At 42.1% G+C, this 19682-nt stretch overlaps 1 protein-coding gene across 1 annotated transcript in view; it reads left to right on the top strand.

Annotated features, from left to right (window-relative positions):
- FAM20C (FAM20C golgi associated secretory pathway kinase) overlaps window positions 1-19682 on the top strand; it is a 177542-nt gene that overhangs the window by 131573 nt on the left and 26287 nt on the right. The window contains exon 4 of the mRNA XM_061599684.1: window positions 17541-17633. Coding sequence (XP_061455668.1) covers window positions 17541-17633 — 93 coding nt within the window. The remainder of the gene's footprint in view (window positions 1-17540; window positions 17634-19682) is intronic.

The raw sequence follows: 19682 nt of genomic DNA on the forward strand, positions 1-19682 counted from the left end.
TGATCTGTTCACTGTAATTCATTTCCTCTCTTTCACTGTTTATGTTAGTATGGTTACTAGGCCTTTCTTTTTCTTAGAGTGATTCTAGCCAATTAGGGACTGTGATGATGTCACAACACTTTGTAGCTAACCTCATCCTGGAGTTATTATTTAATTTATTTATTTATTTAATAAAAGTATATACCACTCACAAAACACCCAGACAGTATGCAAAAACATAAGAATATTTAAAAACAATCATTAAAATAACTAGCTGCTCAAAAAACATTTTTTTGACCTGCATAGGTCTGTCAGCACAAAAAAAGCCTTCAAGAGACACCTGACAGTGAAAAGTGTGGGTGCCTGCTGAATCTCTGCTGGAAGAGTGTTCCACAGCCTGGGACTGCTAACACTAAATGCCAGACTTCTAGCTGAGGGCAGTTGGGCCTCTGTAACATGGGGGGACAGCTAACAACACTCCTCCGTTGTGATTCCAGTGGTCAGGCTGGGATAGAAAGGCTCAGGTGGTCCTGAAGGTATCCCTGGGCCCAAGTTGTTCAGGGCTTTGTATATCAACACAAGAATCTTGAACCTGGCCAAGTATCATATGGGCAGCCAATGCATATGTTCTAGCAGAGGTGTCACTTGCTGTTGGCCTTCCACCCATATCAGAAGTCTAGCCGCTGCTTTCTGAGTCAGTTCTGGTCTCCACACTTCCAGAAGAATGCAGACGAACTGGAACGGGTTCAGAGGAGGGCAACAAAGATCAGGGGACTGGAAACAAAGCCCTATGAGGAGAGACTGAAAGAACTGGGCATGTTTAGCCTGGAGAAGAGAAGACTGAGGGGAGATATGATAGCACTCTTCAAGTACATGAAAGGTTGTCACATAGAGGAGGGCCGGGATCTCTTCTCAATCATCCCAGAGTGCAGGACACGGAATAATGGGCTCAAGTTGCAGGAAGCCAGATTTCGACAGGACATCAGGAAAAACTTCCTAACTGTTAGGGCCATACGACAATGGAACCAATTACCTAGAGAGGTAGTGGGCTCTCCGACACTGGAGGCATTCAAGAGGCAGCTGGACAGCCATCTCTCGGGAATGCTTTGATTTGGATTCCTGCATTGAGCAGGGGTTGGACTCGATGGCCTTGTAGGCCCAACTCTACTATTCTATGATTTTATGAGCCAGCTGGAGCTTCCAGATCAGACCCAAGGGCAGCCCCACATTGCAGTAATACACTCAAGGATTATGTAGCCAACATGATAGTAACCATTGATAGTCTTATCTTCCATTAATTTGTCTAATCCCTTAATAAAGCCATCAGAGATGGTAGCCATCATCACATTTTGTAGCAGTGAATTTCGTAAGATTAATTTTGCATTGTGTGAAGTACTTCCTTGTGTCGGATCTACATCTGCTGTCAATCAATGTCATTGGAGGACCACCCCCTCCGAGCTCTAGTGTTATGAGAGGGAGAAAAACCATGCTTATCTATCTCCTCTACACTATACATCATTTTTTAAAACTTATCACTCTGCCTAGCTAAAACAGGGGAAAATGAAATGTTTTTATTCAGGTTTTAAATTTACATATTCCCAAAGGCTTAGGACAATTAGCAATGGTATAAAACAAAATAATTAGAAGATGCTGAAATGTAAAAATGCATTAAAAGAAACTGCAAATTAAAAGAACGTTTTGCCCATCCACAAGTTTTAAAGAACAATTCCCACATTCATGTACTTCCTTTAATCACTGGGCAATTAGTCACTCAATGTCTTGCAACTGATGGGACTATTTGTACAATCCAAGGCCTTCCCGGACTGCACCATTTTAGATATAGCTTGGAAAATGGAAATGGACTGCCTTTGATTTTGACTTATGGCAACCCTATGAATAGGGTTTTCATGGTAAGCGGTATTCAGAGGGGGTTTACCATTGCCTTCCTCTGACGCTGCGAGGCAGTGACTGGCCCAAGGTCACCCAGTGAGCTTCATGGCTATGTAGGGATTCGAACCCTGGTCTCCCAGGTCATAGTCCAGCACTCTAACCACTAACGTCACACTGGCTCTCAGGTATAGCTTACCTGCATTTTTTTTACTGTTTTCACAACTTTCCCCCCGACACGCTAGTTTTCTGACATCCTAGTTATATGCAATCCTGCTTTCAGTACTGTTTGCCCTGCCAAAGCTTTTGGAGCAGACATACTGCTTCATTTCCATGTTGGTGCATGTCTCGTAATGTCCAGCTGGCATCCTGTAACTTTTCATACTGCAAGTGTTCTGAAAGGGGGGTGTTTGTCCCACTCTTGTTTTGGTATAGTACAAGCATACGCCTCCAGATGGCAATAGTGCAGTAACACTGGGGAAGCATTGCAAAAACACCTAATAAAGTAGAATGGTGCATGAATATCAGCAAACAATAAGTATAAACCAAAAGGAAAGGTTTTTTTAAGTTCCTGCTTCACTGGTCCTTAACACCATTGTGTCCCATTCGTATTTATCGTACAAGTTGCATGCTGGAAATGCAAAGTGGCAAATGCTGAGATGCAGCACGTATTTTGGACAAATCCCAAAATTTAAAAAATAACCAAAATTGAAACAAGAATGGATATATTTTGCCCATAGATTCTCTAATTTTGGTATTTGGACATATTATCGACATAATACTAGTGGGAGACAAAGAATTAGTCCAGCATCTATTAACATCTGCCAGAATGATCATTTGTTAGAACTTGAAGAAAGTGAGGATACCATCTTTGTAAGAATACATTATTAAAGTTTGGGGCATTGCAAGCATAGTCAAGCTCACAAAATTACTCAGAGTTAGAGAAAGCAGACAGCCAGGTAACATTTTTTGTGGAAAAATTAAGCCTTTTAATACTTATTAGTGTAATAAGGTTCAAGATAATGTAGACTGTATATATTGAAAATGGAAATGGACTGCCTTCAAGTCGATCCCGACTTATGGCGACCCTATGAATAGGGTTTTCATGGTAAGCAGTATTCAGAGGGGTTTTACTATTGCCTTCCTCTGAGGCTGAGAGGCAGTGACTGGCCCAAGATCACCCAGTGAGCTTCATGGCTGTGTGGGGATTCGAACCCTGGTTTCCCGGGTCATAGTCCAACACCTTAACCACTACACCACACTGGCTTGGAACTTCATGATTTCTGTATGTTTTATTTAATTCTGGTTTGGAAATCTGCTGTTTGATCTCAGGCCTAGCTACTGGTTTGTTTACTATTGTTGTTTTTTGTTTTTATTTTAAAATTCATGTACACTAAAATGATGGGAAATATTTTTTAAAAAAAATCCATCCATGTGTTATTATTGCATCAGTGACATGTTGCAGACACCTGCAAAAACCACCAGTCTGGAGGGGCCAAATAGATATTCTATGGTTGCCAGGCTCAGGGCCTGAGAATGATTCTGTATCTTTAAGAGAAGAGAAAATTCAGCCAAGTGCAGGTTTTCTTGCAACACTGTAATGGGAAAAACCACAAGGTGAAATTCTCGCTTGCCCCTGCACAACTTTTACAGATACAGAAGACCTCTTGGTTGCCAGGCCCAGCCTCCAAGAGGTCCTGTGTATCTTTAAAAGTTGTGCAGGGGGAAGAGAGCATTTCACCTTGTGGTTTTCCCATAACAGTGTTGCAAGAAAATCTGCACTTGGCTGAATTTTCTCTTCTCTTAAAGATACAGAATCATTCTCAGGCCCTGAGCCTGGCAACCCTAAGATATTCTGATACTGTGTTTTTGTCATTTTATTTTAATTGCTTCTTCATCTTATGCCATTTTCCTTTTGAATATCACTTTATCTCAGTGAAGATAAAAGTTTTTTTTTCTTTTTTAAGAAAATCTTCGTCAATTAATTTTTTGCCAAGCTTATTCCCATGTTGGAATATGGGTTATGCTAGTATCAGCAGAATTTCAGTTTTGCATTGGGAGGAAAAGCAATGCACATTAGAAATGGCTCCCTGGGGAATTATATATAGTAAGGCTGTCAGCCGATTAAAGATTATTTAGTTGCTTCATGAAGTAGGTGTCAATTAAAGCAGTGCAGTTTAAATAAATTGCTGTGTAACCAAAGCCTCAATATAGGTGCCTTTAAGAGAATATTGAAGGCAAATGCACTTTCTTAAAAATAGATCACTTGCTGTTTTATCATTAATTTATTACTGTTAATATTATTTTGGCAATATTGTTTTGTACTATTAGTGTGTTTTATTGCAATTAATTAATCTATTTGGCTGCAATCCTAATCATACCTGGGAATAAGCACAACTGAATTCAGTGGAACTTACTTCTGAATAAATGTAGTTAGGATTGTAATCCTACAGTCCCATAGTTAGGCTGTTCTGCCCCAATGGGGCATTATGTTATTTAATATACTGCTTGCAAGGTTGTAGGTAGAATCCTCTTTAGTAAATCTGTTAGCTACTGATTAGGTCTGATTTTCTGTTATCATGCCTCAATTGGCTGCTCCTGGAAAGTTCTGTGTTTGGGGTGGTTCTTTCTAGAAGGCAGTCATTCTCCCCTCAGGCCTGCTTCGCCACAGGTTGGAAGGCTTAGCTATGCATTATCTTTTCACCATGCACCTCATTTGCTCAAGTGAATCCTCTGGTTATCATCTTTGTGCAGTTAAGAGTTTTCTTGCTGAATTCATTAGTTGCTGTTCAAAGTGACTTTTGAATAAAATAGAAGTTTTGAATTATATAAAGTGTGGATTGGACGTGAGTTTATCTGCCTGGATAGACACACAGCTCAATGTGTGTTGAGGCCAGAACACAGGCTGCAATCCTAACCCCACTTACCTGGGAGTAATTGAATACCATTTAATGCAATACTTCAGTGGTAGACTTCGTTAGGATTGGGTTGTAAGCGGTAATGGGATTTCAGCCTCTGCAACAATATAAAAACAATGCAGTTAAATCTTGAGCTATGTTTTGAAGACCATATCGCTGAATTACTCCAGGGGAAGGAGAAATTCTCCTAGCAATTTCTTAAGGATGCAGTTCACCAGTATCAATGGCAGAAGCACAGGATGGTATTCAATGCTAGTCATTCTCTGAGTAGACCCTTTGAAGTTAATTGACCCAACGAATTTAGGTTCATTCATTTCAATGAATAAGGCATCCGGATATAAATTAGTTGAATACAAACCACAGCTTCTTACTTCCCTCCCCCAAAAAATTGTGGGGGCTTTTTGTTGTTGGTGCTGTTGCCTCTGCAAGAAGCAGCAGTAGCAGCTGTTTTGACAGGCTGTCTGCCATTTTGGATGCTCCACAATTCCTGAGACATAGCATCATTCCATGGCATTGTGGGTGGAAAATGGCAGCCACCATTTTAAAAAAAGGAACAGAATATTTGGAAAAATATCTGCAGAGTGGCTTCTTTTTCTAGAAGGGTAAGAAAAACATCAGTTCTGAGAAATTTCAGCTCAGTAGTAAAATGCAATAAATATGGCAATATTGTAAAAAGCAATGCCTGTAGGGCCCCACTCCAAAAGACATATTCAGAATTCTGCTTTCTGGCAAAATATCACTGCTGCCTGTCTTTCTACTTTATGCCCTCAACATGGATTCAACATCCATTCATCCCCCCCCCCAATGTCATTGTCATTGGCGATCACTCATGGCTGAGTAAGATTGTCTTCCAAGATAAGGTCTTTAATGGTGGGTCCGTAAGTGACTGTGGAAGCCAATTCTGGATCCACACAGCCTCCCACATTGAGGACATAGGTTTCTAGATGGATTTGCTTGGAAGACGCCTGTGTGTGATTTTGTTTTATGTGGGGAGATCGGCGCACAACGATCAACACACAATCTTGACAGAAAAAGGCTTTGATCCAATGGCATGGGATACCATGATGATTGGAAGTCTTTTATCTGCTGCAGCCTTCATCCGCCTTCACAGCCCCCCCCAATGTATCCAGATGGTGGGAGGCAACCAACCATTGTGTGCGGTGTCATCCACAGCTGTGGAATGTGGACAATCTTGCATTGACAGAGCAAAATATTTCTTTTTCCAGTTTTGGGTATCCTGCCTGAACTCAAAGAACTTGGACTCAGACATGGCTGTGGTTTTTTTATTGAAGTAAAAGAAAGTTTCAGTTCAGTGCACTTTATGAATCTACCTACGGCTTGCTCAGAAACCAGCATCTCTCTAGGTCTAACTAAGCACAACTTCATTGCACTAAGATGTTGACTCAGCAACTACTCCCCGCCCCTTGCTTTAGGCACCCTACTTGCTTGTGGTAACTGTCACTGTTGGGAGTGCAAGCACAGGTGAAGACTCCGCCTCAACTGTGCCTGTTGAATTTCCTGCCGCATTTGTCTCCTGGTGTGAAGTGAAGGTGGAGCCCCCGTCACCATCCCGTCTTCCCCCTCAGAGAAGGTTGCCTGTGGGCAACGTGGACACAGGAAGAGGGGGAGCGTCAGGCTGGGAAACAACCGGCTGGTTAGGTTGACTCTTCACAGGGCTATCCAGAGCTGCTGGGGTTGAGCTGTCAAAGTCCAGAGCTGGGGGGTCTTCTGAGTCCAACTTCCCGCTTGGCCCCTCACCAGCTCAACCATCCCACTCTAAGTCCTCTTACTCTTCTGCTTCATTCTCGTCGGTCCACCCCCCCTTCAGCAGGGCTCACAACATCATCCCCCCCATGCCAATCCTCCTCCCCTCACCCTGGAGGCTTGGATTTGCCAGGGTATTCTTCATGGAACTCTCTCACCAACTCTGGCGCAGGGATGTCTGTTGCCGCCTCCCAGGATCTTTCCTCCGGCCCAAAACCCTTCCAGTGGGTCAAATACTGCAACTTTCCTTGGTGCCAATGGGAGTCAAGGATCTGCTCCACCTAATACTCCTCTTGCCCGGCAACAATTACTGGCAGAGGTGGGGTGTTGTGCGTCTGGTAGGGATTCGGTAGCTCCTCTGAGGTTAGCAACGAATGGTGGAACACTGGGTGAATCTTCATAGAGGTGGGCAAGCGTAGACAGAATCCTACCGGGTTGATCTGTGCCTCTACTTCGAAGGACCCAACCCTCCTAGCCTCTACTTTGTGGCAAGGCATATTCGTTGGCAAATAACACACAGTCCATCAGGGGGTCTGTCAATTTGGAGAAAGCTATAGTAGTTGGCAAACCCAAGGAACTGCTGCAAGTCCTTTTTAGTTTTGGCGGGGTGCCAGGATAGGACGCAGCACACCTTTCCTGGGTCCATCTCCACTCCTGTCGGGCCGTTTGCTTCCATCTCAGTCATGGGTCATCGAGTGGCACTCTCCGTGTTGGATCTAACTCAATGGCTTGGTCTTCCTTCCATGTTGCCTATTTGCTGGTAATGTTCTGTTCTTAGAAATGGCTTGTGCAAGGCCAGTGCCAAGTGTACCTGGGCCCTTGAGTACCAGCCTACCCAGGGCCTGTAGTGCCTGCCCACACATCCCACCTACCTCCCCTGTCACTGTGAATGCCCTGTATTCGTAATCCACAGGATCTAGAAATAGGTCATTTCTGTTCCATGTAGCCACCGTTGCATTAGCACAGCAAATGTCATTCATCTTCCTAAGGATGTGTTACGCCTCTGAACTGCATGCCAAGTGGTATTAGTAAAGAAGTTTGTAAGTGATACTAGCCTACTTGCAAAATGTATTAAGTGCCATGCAAGTGGCAACAGCGACAACCTCAGACTCATTCCTTTTTTCTGTGGGCTGCCTCTTTGATTTAGAATAAATCAGGTTTACACTACCTTGGGTTGTCTTGATTCAGTTGTTGCACAATGAGAGTATACATTATAGAAAAAGGAGGGGGATAGCTTTAAAGACACCAGCAGCCTACTTTTCACCTACTAAGAAATTAGTATTAGTATTGTTGTTGTTATTGCATTTGTGCTGTTGGACCTTATATAACTGTGAGGAATATTAGAATAATAGGAATTATAACTTTATAATAACTTGCTTTATTAATCCCACAGATATGAATTATGATAAAAAATATTTTCTTTTTCTAATACAAGACTAAATGAATGTATAAATATTTCTGGATGTTAGTTATTCAATTTGTGTTTGTTATTTACATTGTATATAGCACTATGCAAATGTTTTTTCTTCTTTATATTATATATTAACAAGAATGGCTGTATACTATAGTCAGCATGGATTTTTTGCATTCCGCAATGTTAAATTGAAAATACCCCCATGCCATTCTGATGCTTCCCATAAGCTCTTTTCAAAACAAAATGCTACAAAACTTGTAGTCCTGAACTGAGAAATGCTTGCTTAACAAGCATCTAAATTTTCATGTCAGAGTTCTGTCAGAGTTTTCATAATTTGTTGAAATTAATTAAAAATCAGCCATGTTCAAAGAGTACCTGTAATCCTATTACTAACCTTGCCCCATACTCTGACCTTCATCTTCTGCAGTTTAAAAGTGGAAAAAATGCCTGGCTGATTTTTAATTAATTTAAGAAATTTTGCATTGAACTGAATGACAGTGTCGGGCATGCTCAGTAAGAACTAGTTGTCAGTGTTCTACAATCCAGACTCACAGCTGCTTGGCTTGGCTAATAAGGGGGCCACACCCACACCAGACTTTGATTCCACTTGAGACAGTCATGGCTTCCCCCAAAGAATCCTGGGAAGTGTAGTTTGTGAAGGATGCTGAAAGGAGACTCCTATTCCACTGACAGCTCCAGTGGCCAGACTGGTTTAACAGTCAGCCGCTCTGATTGAAGCTCTGTGAGGGGAACAGGGCATCTCCTAGCAACTCTCAGCACCTTCACTAACTATACTTCCCAGGGTTCTTTGAGAGAAGCCATGACAGTGTAAAGTGAAATAAAGGTTTGGTGTGGATGTGGCCAGGGACAGCTTTGGTTAAATTTGGATGGGAGGCTACATGTGCCTGCTGTAGAATAAAAAGGTGGGGGAAACCTGAAAAAGAATGATAGTGTTCACAATGATTTCTTTTTGGAAAGGAAAGGGGCTTCCCCTCTGCCCAGTGCCCACCCATCCAATCTCCTCCCCTTCCTCCCTCCCTCTCCCCTCCCTGCCCCTCCCTCGGGTCAGTTTCATCTATCCTGAGCATGATTGCACAGGAGTAAATCCCACTGAACTCAAAAAGCATGCAAATGATCAAGCCTGCCCACCCCTCCTCCTCCCCCTCCTATCCCCTCCCTTTGCTCCTTCCCTATACCTCCATTCCCCTCTACCATCCCCTTCCAATCCTCTCCCTCCTTCTCTTTCACCTCCCCTCCACCCTCTCCAAGGACAGTTTTACCTATCCTAGCACTACGACCTGGAAGATCAGGGTTCAAATCCCCACACAGCCATGACGCTCACTGGGTGCCTTGGGTCAGTCACTGCCTCTCAGCCTCAGAGGAAGGCAATGGTAAACCACCTCTGAATACCGCTTACCATTAAAACCCTATTCATAGGGTTGTCATAAGTCGGAATGGACTTGAAGGCAGTCCGTTTCATTTTCAAGCATGATTACATGGCAATAAATCCCACTGAACTCAGTAAGCATGCAAATTATCAAACCTGCCTTCCCCTCCTCCTCCCTTCCATCACTTCCCTTTTGCCCCTTCCCTCCCCTTTCCTTCACACCTCCCCCTCCCCTTCCCCTCCTTCCCCCTCCCTCTCCTTCTGCTCCCCTCTCCCCCTTCTCCTCCCCCATGGTCAGTTTTACCTATCGTAGCCATGATTGCTGGCATCCAGAGGCCACAGGTTTCCCATCTCTGCCATAAGGAATTGTTAACAGTGTGCATAACAGGGAGGAGGGCAGATTCTGTAGACAAACAGAGAGAACACATGGTTTGTGAACTCTTTGGATGCCAGGAACTCCAAGACACAATCACTTTGTCTTCCGGTTTATCTTTTTTTTAATATTGCTGAGCGAGCTGTAATCTTAAAAGATTCTCCCTGATGCCCCCAAAGGACCTCCAAGACAAGAGTCTTCCTGGTATCATTAGTGCTGCCCAATACCATTTTCTATGTTCCAGTGAAGTCTGTTTACGGGTGGCCTATTATTGGTGCAGAGAAGGAAATGAGGGTCACCAACCTGGCTGGCTTTAAAAGAGGATTAGACAAATTCCTGGAGGATAAAGCTATCAAGGGCTACTAGCCATGATGACTATGCTCTGCCTCCATGGTCAGAGGCAGGATGCTTCTGAACACTAGTGTCTGGAAACTGCAATGAAGGAGAGTGCTCTTCTTCTCAGGTCCTGCTTTTTCAGGCTTCCCATAAGTGTCTGGCTGGCCACTGTGAGAACAGGATCCTGGATTAGATGGAGAATTGGCCTGATCCAGCAGGCCCTTAGGTGCTTATGTCAGGGAAGGCAGAATGGAGAATTGAAAACGGGGGTAATTGTGTGAGCCTGGAGTCCTATATACTGTAATTATAGTTCACAGGGTAAGCTTGGTGTGAATTATAAACCAGTGCTTCCCAGCCTTTATGAGTACAGGACCCCCTTTGTAAGCTCAAAAAATTTCATGACCCCCCCCATGCTAATTGTAATTTTAGTCTCTGTTAATTGAAAAAAATGGTATGTGGCAAAATCACATCTCCAAATATCCCTTTCCATAAAAAGCTCCCTGCAGACAGGGAGGTGTTGCTTTCTTTTCTTAACGCAAAGATGCAGTCAAATTGGTATCCCCCTCCCCCCACAGTCTGAAGATGTACAGTCCTGTCTCCCAACACCAGTGAGTTACAGTGTTGGACTAAGATCCAGGTTCAAATCCCCACCCAGCCATGAAGCCCGCTGGGTGACCTTGGACCAGACGCAGTCTCTCAGCCTGACCTATCTCACAGGATCTGTATAAGGATAAAATGGAAAGCCCCCCCTATCCCCCCCGATCACTTGCACCACTTTGAGCAACTTGGAGGAAAGGTGGGATGTGAATGCAATAATAATTAAATAAATAAATACATTTCAGCTGCAGTATGTGGACCCCAGACTCAGCCAATCTGCTCAGCTTTTAAAAAATAATAATAAAAGAAGCAAAAATGTGGTCATGGGGGGCAGCTGAATTGTGAAGACAAAAGGGTGGATGAATTGAGAAGGGGGGTTAGTGCTTTTAGGCCTTGGGATGATCATCAGAACTGATTTCTTGGTTAGTGTGCACTTGGGGAGTGAGAGTGGAGCAGAAGACAGATCAGTACATGCACACACACAAACACACCTACCTCTCCTGCAAGAATGCAGGCATTCAGGCACATGGGAGGGGGGAAGCCCTCAACTGCCGCAGCACCTTGGAGAGAGAGATTGGGGTGTGTGTGGAATATAGGTGGAAGAAAGGGGGAATGCTGGCACACACATTTAGCCTCAGAGATGAGGGGTGCATAAGTCCTGAGAGTCTTCACTGCTCCTTGGCTCCTTCTGGGCCAAAGATGAGATCTGGGCAGCCTTACAAATAAGAATAATTTTTAAAAGGAGGTGGCAGCGAAGCAGGAGCCAAGAAAGGCAGACAGGCTGGCTGGCTGGCTGCCAGGAAGGGAGAAAGCAGCCTTTCTTTGCAGCCTTGCTTCTTTTGCTTCATGAAAAGCCCTCTTCTCTTGTTCTGAGCAAGGGCGTCAGCATCAGCGAGGAGACAGGAGTCAGCAGTAGTAATCCCCTCTTCTTCGTGGTAGCTCCACCCTCAGCTTCATTTGGTGTCTGCAACACATTTTATAGGCAGACACCTGCCCTCAGCATGCCTCAAAGACGCTTTGCCACTTCAGCAAAAATCTTTCCCTCTTATTTGGAGCAAGGGGGAGGTGTAGTCTGCAGCGACAGTGGGGAGCAGACAGCATCCAGGGAATGAAGACTTTTTTAAAAAAATTAATAAATAATTCATTTCTTTACTGTTCGTGGCCCCTCTGGATTACTTCATGGCCCCCTGGGGGTCATGGCCCCCAGGTTGGGAACCGCTGTTATGAAACAACCACATTCTACTGAAAAAGCAACAGTTTCCCTTCAATATTATTTTCCACTATCCGAGAGCGGATCATCCTAACTGGTCCCCCACCCATGCATGGGAGAATTGTTGCTGCAAGTCCAAACCTTACCAGCAAGTGGTCTGACCATGATAGTGAGTGATATCCACTTCACCTATTTCCAGACCACCCTCCTCCCCACAAAGAGCAAATACTAAATCAAGAGTATGTCCTGCTCTCTGTGTTGGACCAATCATTTGAGACATTCCCATGGTTTCCATGAAGGCCATGAACTCCTGAGCCGGACCCGAGGCGTCATCAGCATTAATGATGAAATCCCCCCCCCCCAAACCACTGTTCTGGCTTCCTCCAACACCACACCGAGACAACCTCGGCCAGCTCACTCAAGGAAGCTGTTGGTGGGCAATACGCCAACAGCATTTCTAACCTGGCTCTGCTAACTTCTCTGTGTCACTAGGCTTATGCAGGCAGTTGAGACAATATCTTTCTACTATAGCTAGTTAATTGATTTCTGGTTTTCTATTGTTTTATTCTGTGTTTACATATGTTGTGAACTGCTTTGGGAGGTTTTGTTTGTTTTTTTAAAAAATGAATTGTGGTATATAAATATTTTTATAAATAATGCAAACCATTCAAAAGCAGCATATAAATGCCTTAAATAAATAAATAAATGTGGTGGGATGTCCTGTTCCACGGGGTGGATAGCTTTGGGCCCAGGGGCCAAATGTAGCTCTCCAACCCTCTCTGCCTTGCTCTCCTGAGGCGATTCCCCATCTCCCCACACCCCTCACTCGCCCTGTTTCACACCTCAGGTGTTTTTGCCTGGCTGGAATGTGTCCTCCAATTCTGGATGGAGGACAGAGAGGAGGGTGTGAGTGTGAATAAAACCTAGCTTGCCATACTTTACATTTATGGCTCTGCCCACATTTGTCCCTGGCCCACCCACCACTGGCATGTAGACCTCAGAAGGTTGCGCAGAAGGGAATGCCATCCTCAGTTTGGAAAAGGTTCCCTGCCCTTGCTCTGTTGCAAGGGTGGGGAACCTGAGGCCCTCCAAATGTTGTTAAACTATAACTCCAACCATCCATGGACAGCATGGCCAATGGTCAGGGATGATGGGAGTTGGAGTGTCACAGGTTAATCATGGCTATCTGAAGTCCATTGACTTGAATTGGACTATAGTGGCAGCCATTTTGTGGTGGCCCACACAACACTTTTATCTAGTTATGAGTACCGGCATCTCATTTTTTACCAAAATAACAGTATATATAGATACAGATTAGCTATAAATAGATATGCCTGCAGGTGGCAACCAGAACAGAGGGTTGTGGGAGGGGGGCAAGTTGCACACACTAGCAAGATTAGTAATATCCATCTATACTGTTGCCTTGGAGCTGTGAGGAGTTAATAGCAAAGCGAAATTTCTGAGAATATATTGCTCCAGCAGTTCTGAAGTGACCGCCTCATATGTCAGACAGGCAGCAGCAAGGAACAATTACTGTTTTCTGTAGATAGCTCTGCTTTTGTGATTTCGATCTGCCACTTCCTTCAAGTCTCCTTTTCAGGATCAAGGTTTTCCTTGTCAAGGAATTGTGGGATACACTTAACACTCTGCAGGAGATAAAAAGCAAAATGCTATTGATTAGCTAATTTGCCAGATTTTTGAAGCTTATCAGTAACATCGAGTCAGTCCCATTGAAGTATACTACTAAATAAATATCTTTTGTCAGTGAATCTCTTCAAAGATTTTTTTTAAGAAAACACAAAACCAAAGCCAGATTTTTTTTTTTACAAAAGTAATTCTAAAGTTGTCAAGTGTTGGCAACTCGTTCATTCAGGCCTATATTGTTATTACATTTCTATCCCACCTTTCCTCCAAGGTGCAAGGTGGTGTACACAGGGCTGTGGAGTCGGTACGCCAAACCTTCGACTCCGACTCCTCTATTTTTCTACTCTCCGACTCCACCCAAAATTGCTTCCAACCTCACAGCTCTGGAAAGGGCTGTAAATGTCTTTTTAAATTGGAAGCTCTCATAGGAGCATTTTTATCGCTGCCTGAATATGCGCTGATCTTGGCATCACAGCATTTGTCTTCATCTGGGTCCTGTGTCACACACTGACACACAAAATGTTTTCCATCTTGAGTTATGGTGAAATGCTCAACTACAGCTGATTTCATGGGAAGCTTCTTTGACATTTTGAATTTATATTTTAAAAAATTTGTCAATCAAAATTTATTTTGAAGTCGGAGTCGGTACATTTCTACCGACTCCGACTCCACCCAAAATTGCTTATGACTATGACTCCACAGCCCTGGGTGCACATGGTTCTCCTCCCCCTCCATTTTAACCTCACAACAACCCTGGGAGATAGGTTAGGTTGAGAGGAAGTGACTAGCCCAAGGTCACCCATCAAGCCTCCTTGCTGAGTGGGGATTTGAACCCTGGTCCCCTGGGTCCTAGTCCAACACTCTAACCACTACAGCACATTGGTTTTCATCATAAGTAGGGGGCACTGCAAATTTTGATGGTTTGGGGCAAACTAGGGGTTCACAACGAGGTGCCTGCTGATAGACATATGCCCATAGGGGGGTTCCTTGGTGTCTGCAGAATCCCCTTTCCCTCCTGAAATAGGTTACAGTATGTACTTGGTTATGGTGTTTATGGTGCCCACAACAGTTTCTCCAGTTTGCAAATGTGCCCAAAGGGCCAAAAAGATTGGCAACCACTGGTTTGAGCATTACTGCAACCACGTGGGAAATGTACCAGCTTAGTAGGGGCTCCATGTGGAAGCAGCATAAGCATAACATATCGAAGCAAATCTTGACTGTGCCACATTAGGGATAGGAGAGAGATTTGATTCAATTCATATTTAAAGCCTAATTTATCAAGTTCGCACTTTCCTATGTATAAATATACTGTATGTTGGTACACATAGAACATCTTCTCAAGTACGCTGAACACACACATTAGTGATGGGTCTTCAGGGTGCATTAATGATGGGAGTGGGACTAGCCTGCCCAGACCCATGCTTCCCTCATGAATTCTTTGAATGCACATGGTATTTTGATTTTAAGCAAATAATAATAATAATAATAATAATAATTCTTGACCATTCTGCCACACATACACACTCCAAAATGTGCCTGAAATGAAGGAACTGCAGGTTCTTTTGCTTCATCAGGCACTTGACCTTGTTAATATGCTGCAGAGCCTGACACATGCCAGGTGGATGCTTTTTATAAATGCTGAAATCATTGGTGGTTCAGTTTTATATCTGAACTGTCATGTTTTGCATTTAAAGCATCTCAACAACCAAAGGTGAAAGAGAAATGTGTCAAGTTCAGGAAATTTTATTTTGTGCATAATAATAACTTAATAAAGTAACCATTTTTTCCACTGTTCCTCTTCATAAAGTGTTTAAACATATGAAATAGATCTTGTTAAACTGAGGTGTTTGGGTGTTGAGAAGGGACAGGTTTGTGGAAACAGGTTTTTTTTTCTGTCTCTCTTTTGACTTGCAGTCCAAAAGTTTCTGATCATTAAGGTTAGTTACACAATTGTATTATGTCTTTATTTAATTAATGTGTATACCGCTTCATACTTCAGAAGAAGCCTCTAAGTGGTTTAAGGCAGGGCTGTGGAGTCGGAGTCGTGGAGTTGGACTCGGGAGCAATTTTGGGTGGAGTCAGAGTTGGTAGAAATGTACCGACTCCGACTCCTTCATAAATGGCAAATGTATATTAACTAGTAATAACAAATTTACTGTAGTAAAATGGTAGCACAAGGCATTTCATCACCACCATGTGAATCCAGAGCTTGGAAAAGTTACTTTTTAAAACTACAACTCCCATCAGCCCCAGGGATTGGGCTTGTGGGAGTTGTAGTTCAAAAAAGTAACTTTTCCAAGCTCTGGATTCACGTGGTGGTGATGAAATCCCTTGTGCCACCATTTTACTACAGTAAATTTGTTATTACTAGTTAATATACATTTGCCATTTATGAAGGAGTCGGACAGTAGAAAAATAGAGGAGTCGGAGTTGAAGGTCTGGTGTACCAACTCCACAGCCCTGGATTAAGGTATTATCAAAAAATCTAGGACTGGGGAGGGCAGCTATGAGAGAACTAGAAAAGGTCCTCAATGCAAAGATGTATCACTGAACACGAAAGTCAGGATAATTCAGACAATGGTATTCCCCATCTCTAATTATGGATGTGAAAGTTGGGCAATGAAAAAAGCAGATAAGAGAAAAATCAACTCATTTGAAATGTGGTGCTGGAGGAGAGCTTTGCGCATACCATGGACTGTGGAAAAGACAAATAATTGGGTGTTAGAACACATTAAACCAGAACTATCTCTAGAAGCTAAAATGATGAAACTGAGGTTATCATACTTTGGACACATCATGAGAAGACATGATTCATTAGAAAAGACAATACAGTAATGCTGGGAAAAGGGAGTAGAAAAAGAGGAAGACCAAAAAAGAGATGGATTGATTCCATAAAGGAAGCCACAGACCTGAACTTACAAGATCTGAACCGGGTGGTTCATGACAGATGCTATTGGAGGTCGCTGATTTACAGGATTGCCATAAGTCGTAATCGACTTGAAGGTACATAACAAACAATAAAAACAAAATTGCACATTTAAAACAATTTAAAAGATCTTCTTAAACATCAATATAAAGTAAAACAACTAACATAGTAATCACTGTAACTCCTACCAGATCAAAACACAAAAATACAGCAGAGACAACCAGCCCCACCTGCCAAATGCACAAGCAGGTGTGTACAGCTAGCAGCAGCACTCCCGCTTCTGCTGCTACCTGTAGATGTGGAAATGTTGTATAGTGCTCTCCCACTGCACATAGGACACACTTTATGACACAGGCCAGCACCTGACAGCTCCATCAGCAATATAAGAGTGATAATACTGACCTACCTTACTGGGCTGTTGTAAGATTACTGAAATAACATTTAAAGCAACTTTGAGTTAGGGATAAACGGAATAGTCCAACTTCCAGACCCTTTCAATTTTGCATGTGTTGAATCTTAAGTCCATTCCACCCTGTTTCCGCATTAAAATTTTTGGATCCTGTTTTACATATTTGATCTGCTGAATTTCTGTTTTATTCACTTTTATGTGCTGTTATGGAATTTTTATATTGCTGTTTTACTGGTTTTAAGTTCCCAGCTTAGAGATTTTTGAAATATTAAGTGGTATATAAATGCATTTAAATTAATTAATCAATCTGCAGGGTTTTTTTAAAAAGTGCATGAAAATTCATATTTAAATACTATTTTATCACTATATCACATATTAATTCAGTTTTAGCTCCATGTATATATTCCGATATGTATTTTAGCCTGAGATACGCATTTTGTACCCAATTTTGATACATTTTTTGAGTTGAGAACTATATTGCAAATTTCAGAGAAATGCAAAATTCCATAAATTAATCTAGAAGGTGCGGTCAGTTTGCTCCAGAATTCATAGAAATCAATTCTTCAAGCATCCTTAGTTTAAAGGCTCCATATAAATGCCCAGGGAATTCTCATCAAGAAACCCTCCAAAAGGATATTTGAACCTTTTGTTGGTTAGTCTCAAGTGCTTGATCTTCTTCTGTCTTGCTTTTTACAGACAAACAAGAGAGCAAGAAACTCCTCCAGACTTTTTCTATTTCTCAGACTATGAACGGCACAATGCTGAAATAGCAGCCTTTCACCTGGACAGGTAAGAGACAGACAGTAATTTAAAAATAATAATGCAGTAGTTACCAAACGTTTCTTCTCACAGACCACTTGAAAATTGTGAATGATATTAATTATTATTCTTCCCATTGTATCAATTGTAATTCCATGGAATTCAAATTGTAATGCAGTGCCATACAATATAGGAAACAAAAGAAGCAATAAAACAATTAAAAATCAATAGAGATATTCAGTTTGCTGGGTATGTTATCTCCCATCTTCAACCACAAATCCACAGACATGCTATGGACCACTTGAATGAAGCTTACCAACCACTGGTGGTCCATAGATATCAATTTGGGAATTCCTGTGATAATGAATGGAAAACTGCCATTGAGTTTTAGGTTATATATCTTGCATGGCTATTTAAAACAAAACAAAAGTGGGAAGTCACTGCATCAAAAAATCTTTTGAACTGTATGTTGCATGTGTACAGTGTTGGTAATGACCTATAAAGCCCTAACACAGTGTTGTGGGGCTCCAGATGCTGTTGAACTACAAATCCTCTGACTGTGGGAAAGTTGGGAGTTGTAGTCCATCTAAAGAGCACTGCCCTAGCAGACTTGGGACCGGAGAAAGACCACATTCTCCCATATGGATTTAAGAGCCCTGAGAGGTCCTTCTGTCTGTTCTACATGTTTGGTGGGAATATTAGAGAGAATCTCCTCAGTGGCAGGTAGCAGTAATAGGACTATTGCTGGCTGGGAGGTTGAACACCAACTTTAGCCTCCCTAGCCCTTCTTAACTGTCTGCTTTTATTCCTGCACCTGGAGAACTGCAGCCTGTTGCAAAACCAGAAGGCTGAGCTAGATTGCCCAGCCCTGGAGAGCATCGGTAAGAATGTTGCCACAGCTGTAGCTGTTTCCAAGGAGAAACCTAGTGTGTGGACAGTTGTTTTGTGGATGGGAGTTATGTCTGTGGTGAAAGCACAAATGCAACTAAGGAATGTATAAAGTGTGAATCATGGTGGGCCTGGTTTTTTGCTATTTTATATTTTTATTGATTTATTGTATTGTACTTTTCTGTTTGTATTTACTGTAGTTTTCTTTTGTATTAACCTATTTTGTATTAACCTGTTTCGGGGGCCTTGGCCAAAAAATGGCACAGAAATGAGCTGATGATTATGATGATATTTTTGTGGTCTAAACAGTCATCCAACAATAGGGGTGAGGGAGAAATTTGATTCAAAGTGCATTTCAAGCCAAATCTAACAATGTGAGAACTGAAACACAGCCATCCTTCATAATTCACACTTAGCTGAATTTTGCGATGCAGTTCTCCAACCAATGTTTACAAAAATGTATGTGTTGGGGAAGAGTGTGCATAAAAATGAATACATTCACGAAAATAACATACAAAAGTGCAATTAGGAGAAATTGCTAGCAAAAATGTGTACATTAGTCAAACCTACATAACAAAAATGGGTTTATTAGAATAAATTTCCAGTAAAAAGCTAAAGAGCTTTAATGAGATTTTTTTTTAAAAAAATCACAAATTGCTGCATAAATATGGAGAACTGAATTTAAGATTGAAAAAATGAGGAACTGAGAGAACCAAAATCAACACATGATTCCATCCTTACCTAACAAAAAGGAAAGGCTGCTTTTGAGCTCTGTAGTATGTAAAATGCCTAAGGATGGGGGAGAAATTTGTTCATGTATTGATACGAACCTATCTAATTCACATTTCCTAAACAAATACACAAATCAAAACGCAAGAATCCTTCAAAATTCACACTTCTCCAGATTTGTGATAACAGTTCTCTAGTCAAATAATGTCTACCAAATAATAATAAAAACCCTACATTGAGAGGTGTGCCCATAATTTCATGTATTCATGAAACTAATGTTCAAAAATGCACTATTTGAGGGAAATAGCTTGCAAAAATGCATGTATTCAAATAAATATCACACTCCTTACAAATTCTTGAAAGTTCACAAACTGATGCAGAAATAGGATGTACATTTGAAGATTGAGAAGATAAAATTGACAGATTCGTCCATTCCTAAAAATGCGGCACTCTCTTCTTTTC

This window comes from Rhineura floridana, chromosome 17, assembly GCF_030035675.1.
Source record: "Rhineura floridana isolate rRhiFlo1 chromosome 17, rRhiFlo1.hap2, whole genome shotgun sequence".
In the NCBI taxonomy this organism is placed as follows: domain Eukaryota; kingdom Metazoa; phylum Chordata; class Lepidosauria; order Squamata; family Rhineuridae; genus Rhineura; species Rhineura floridana.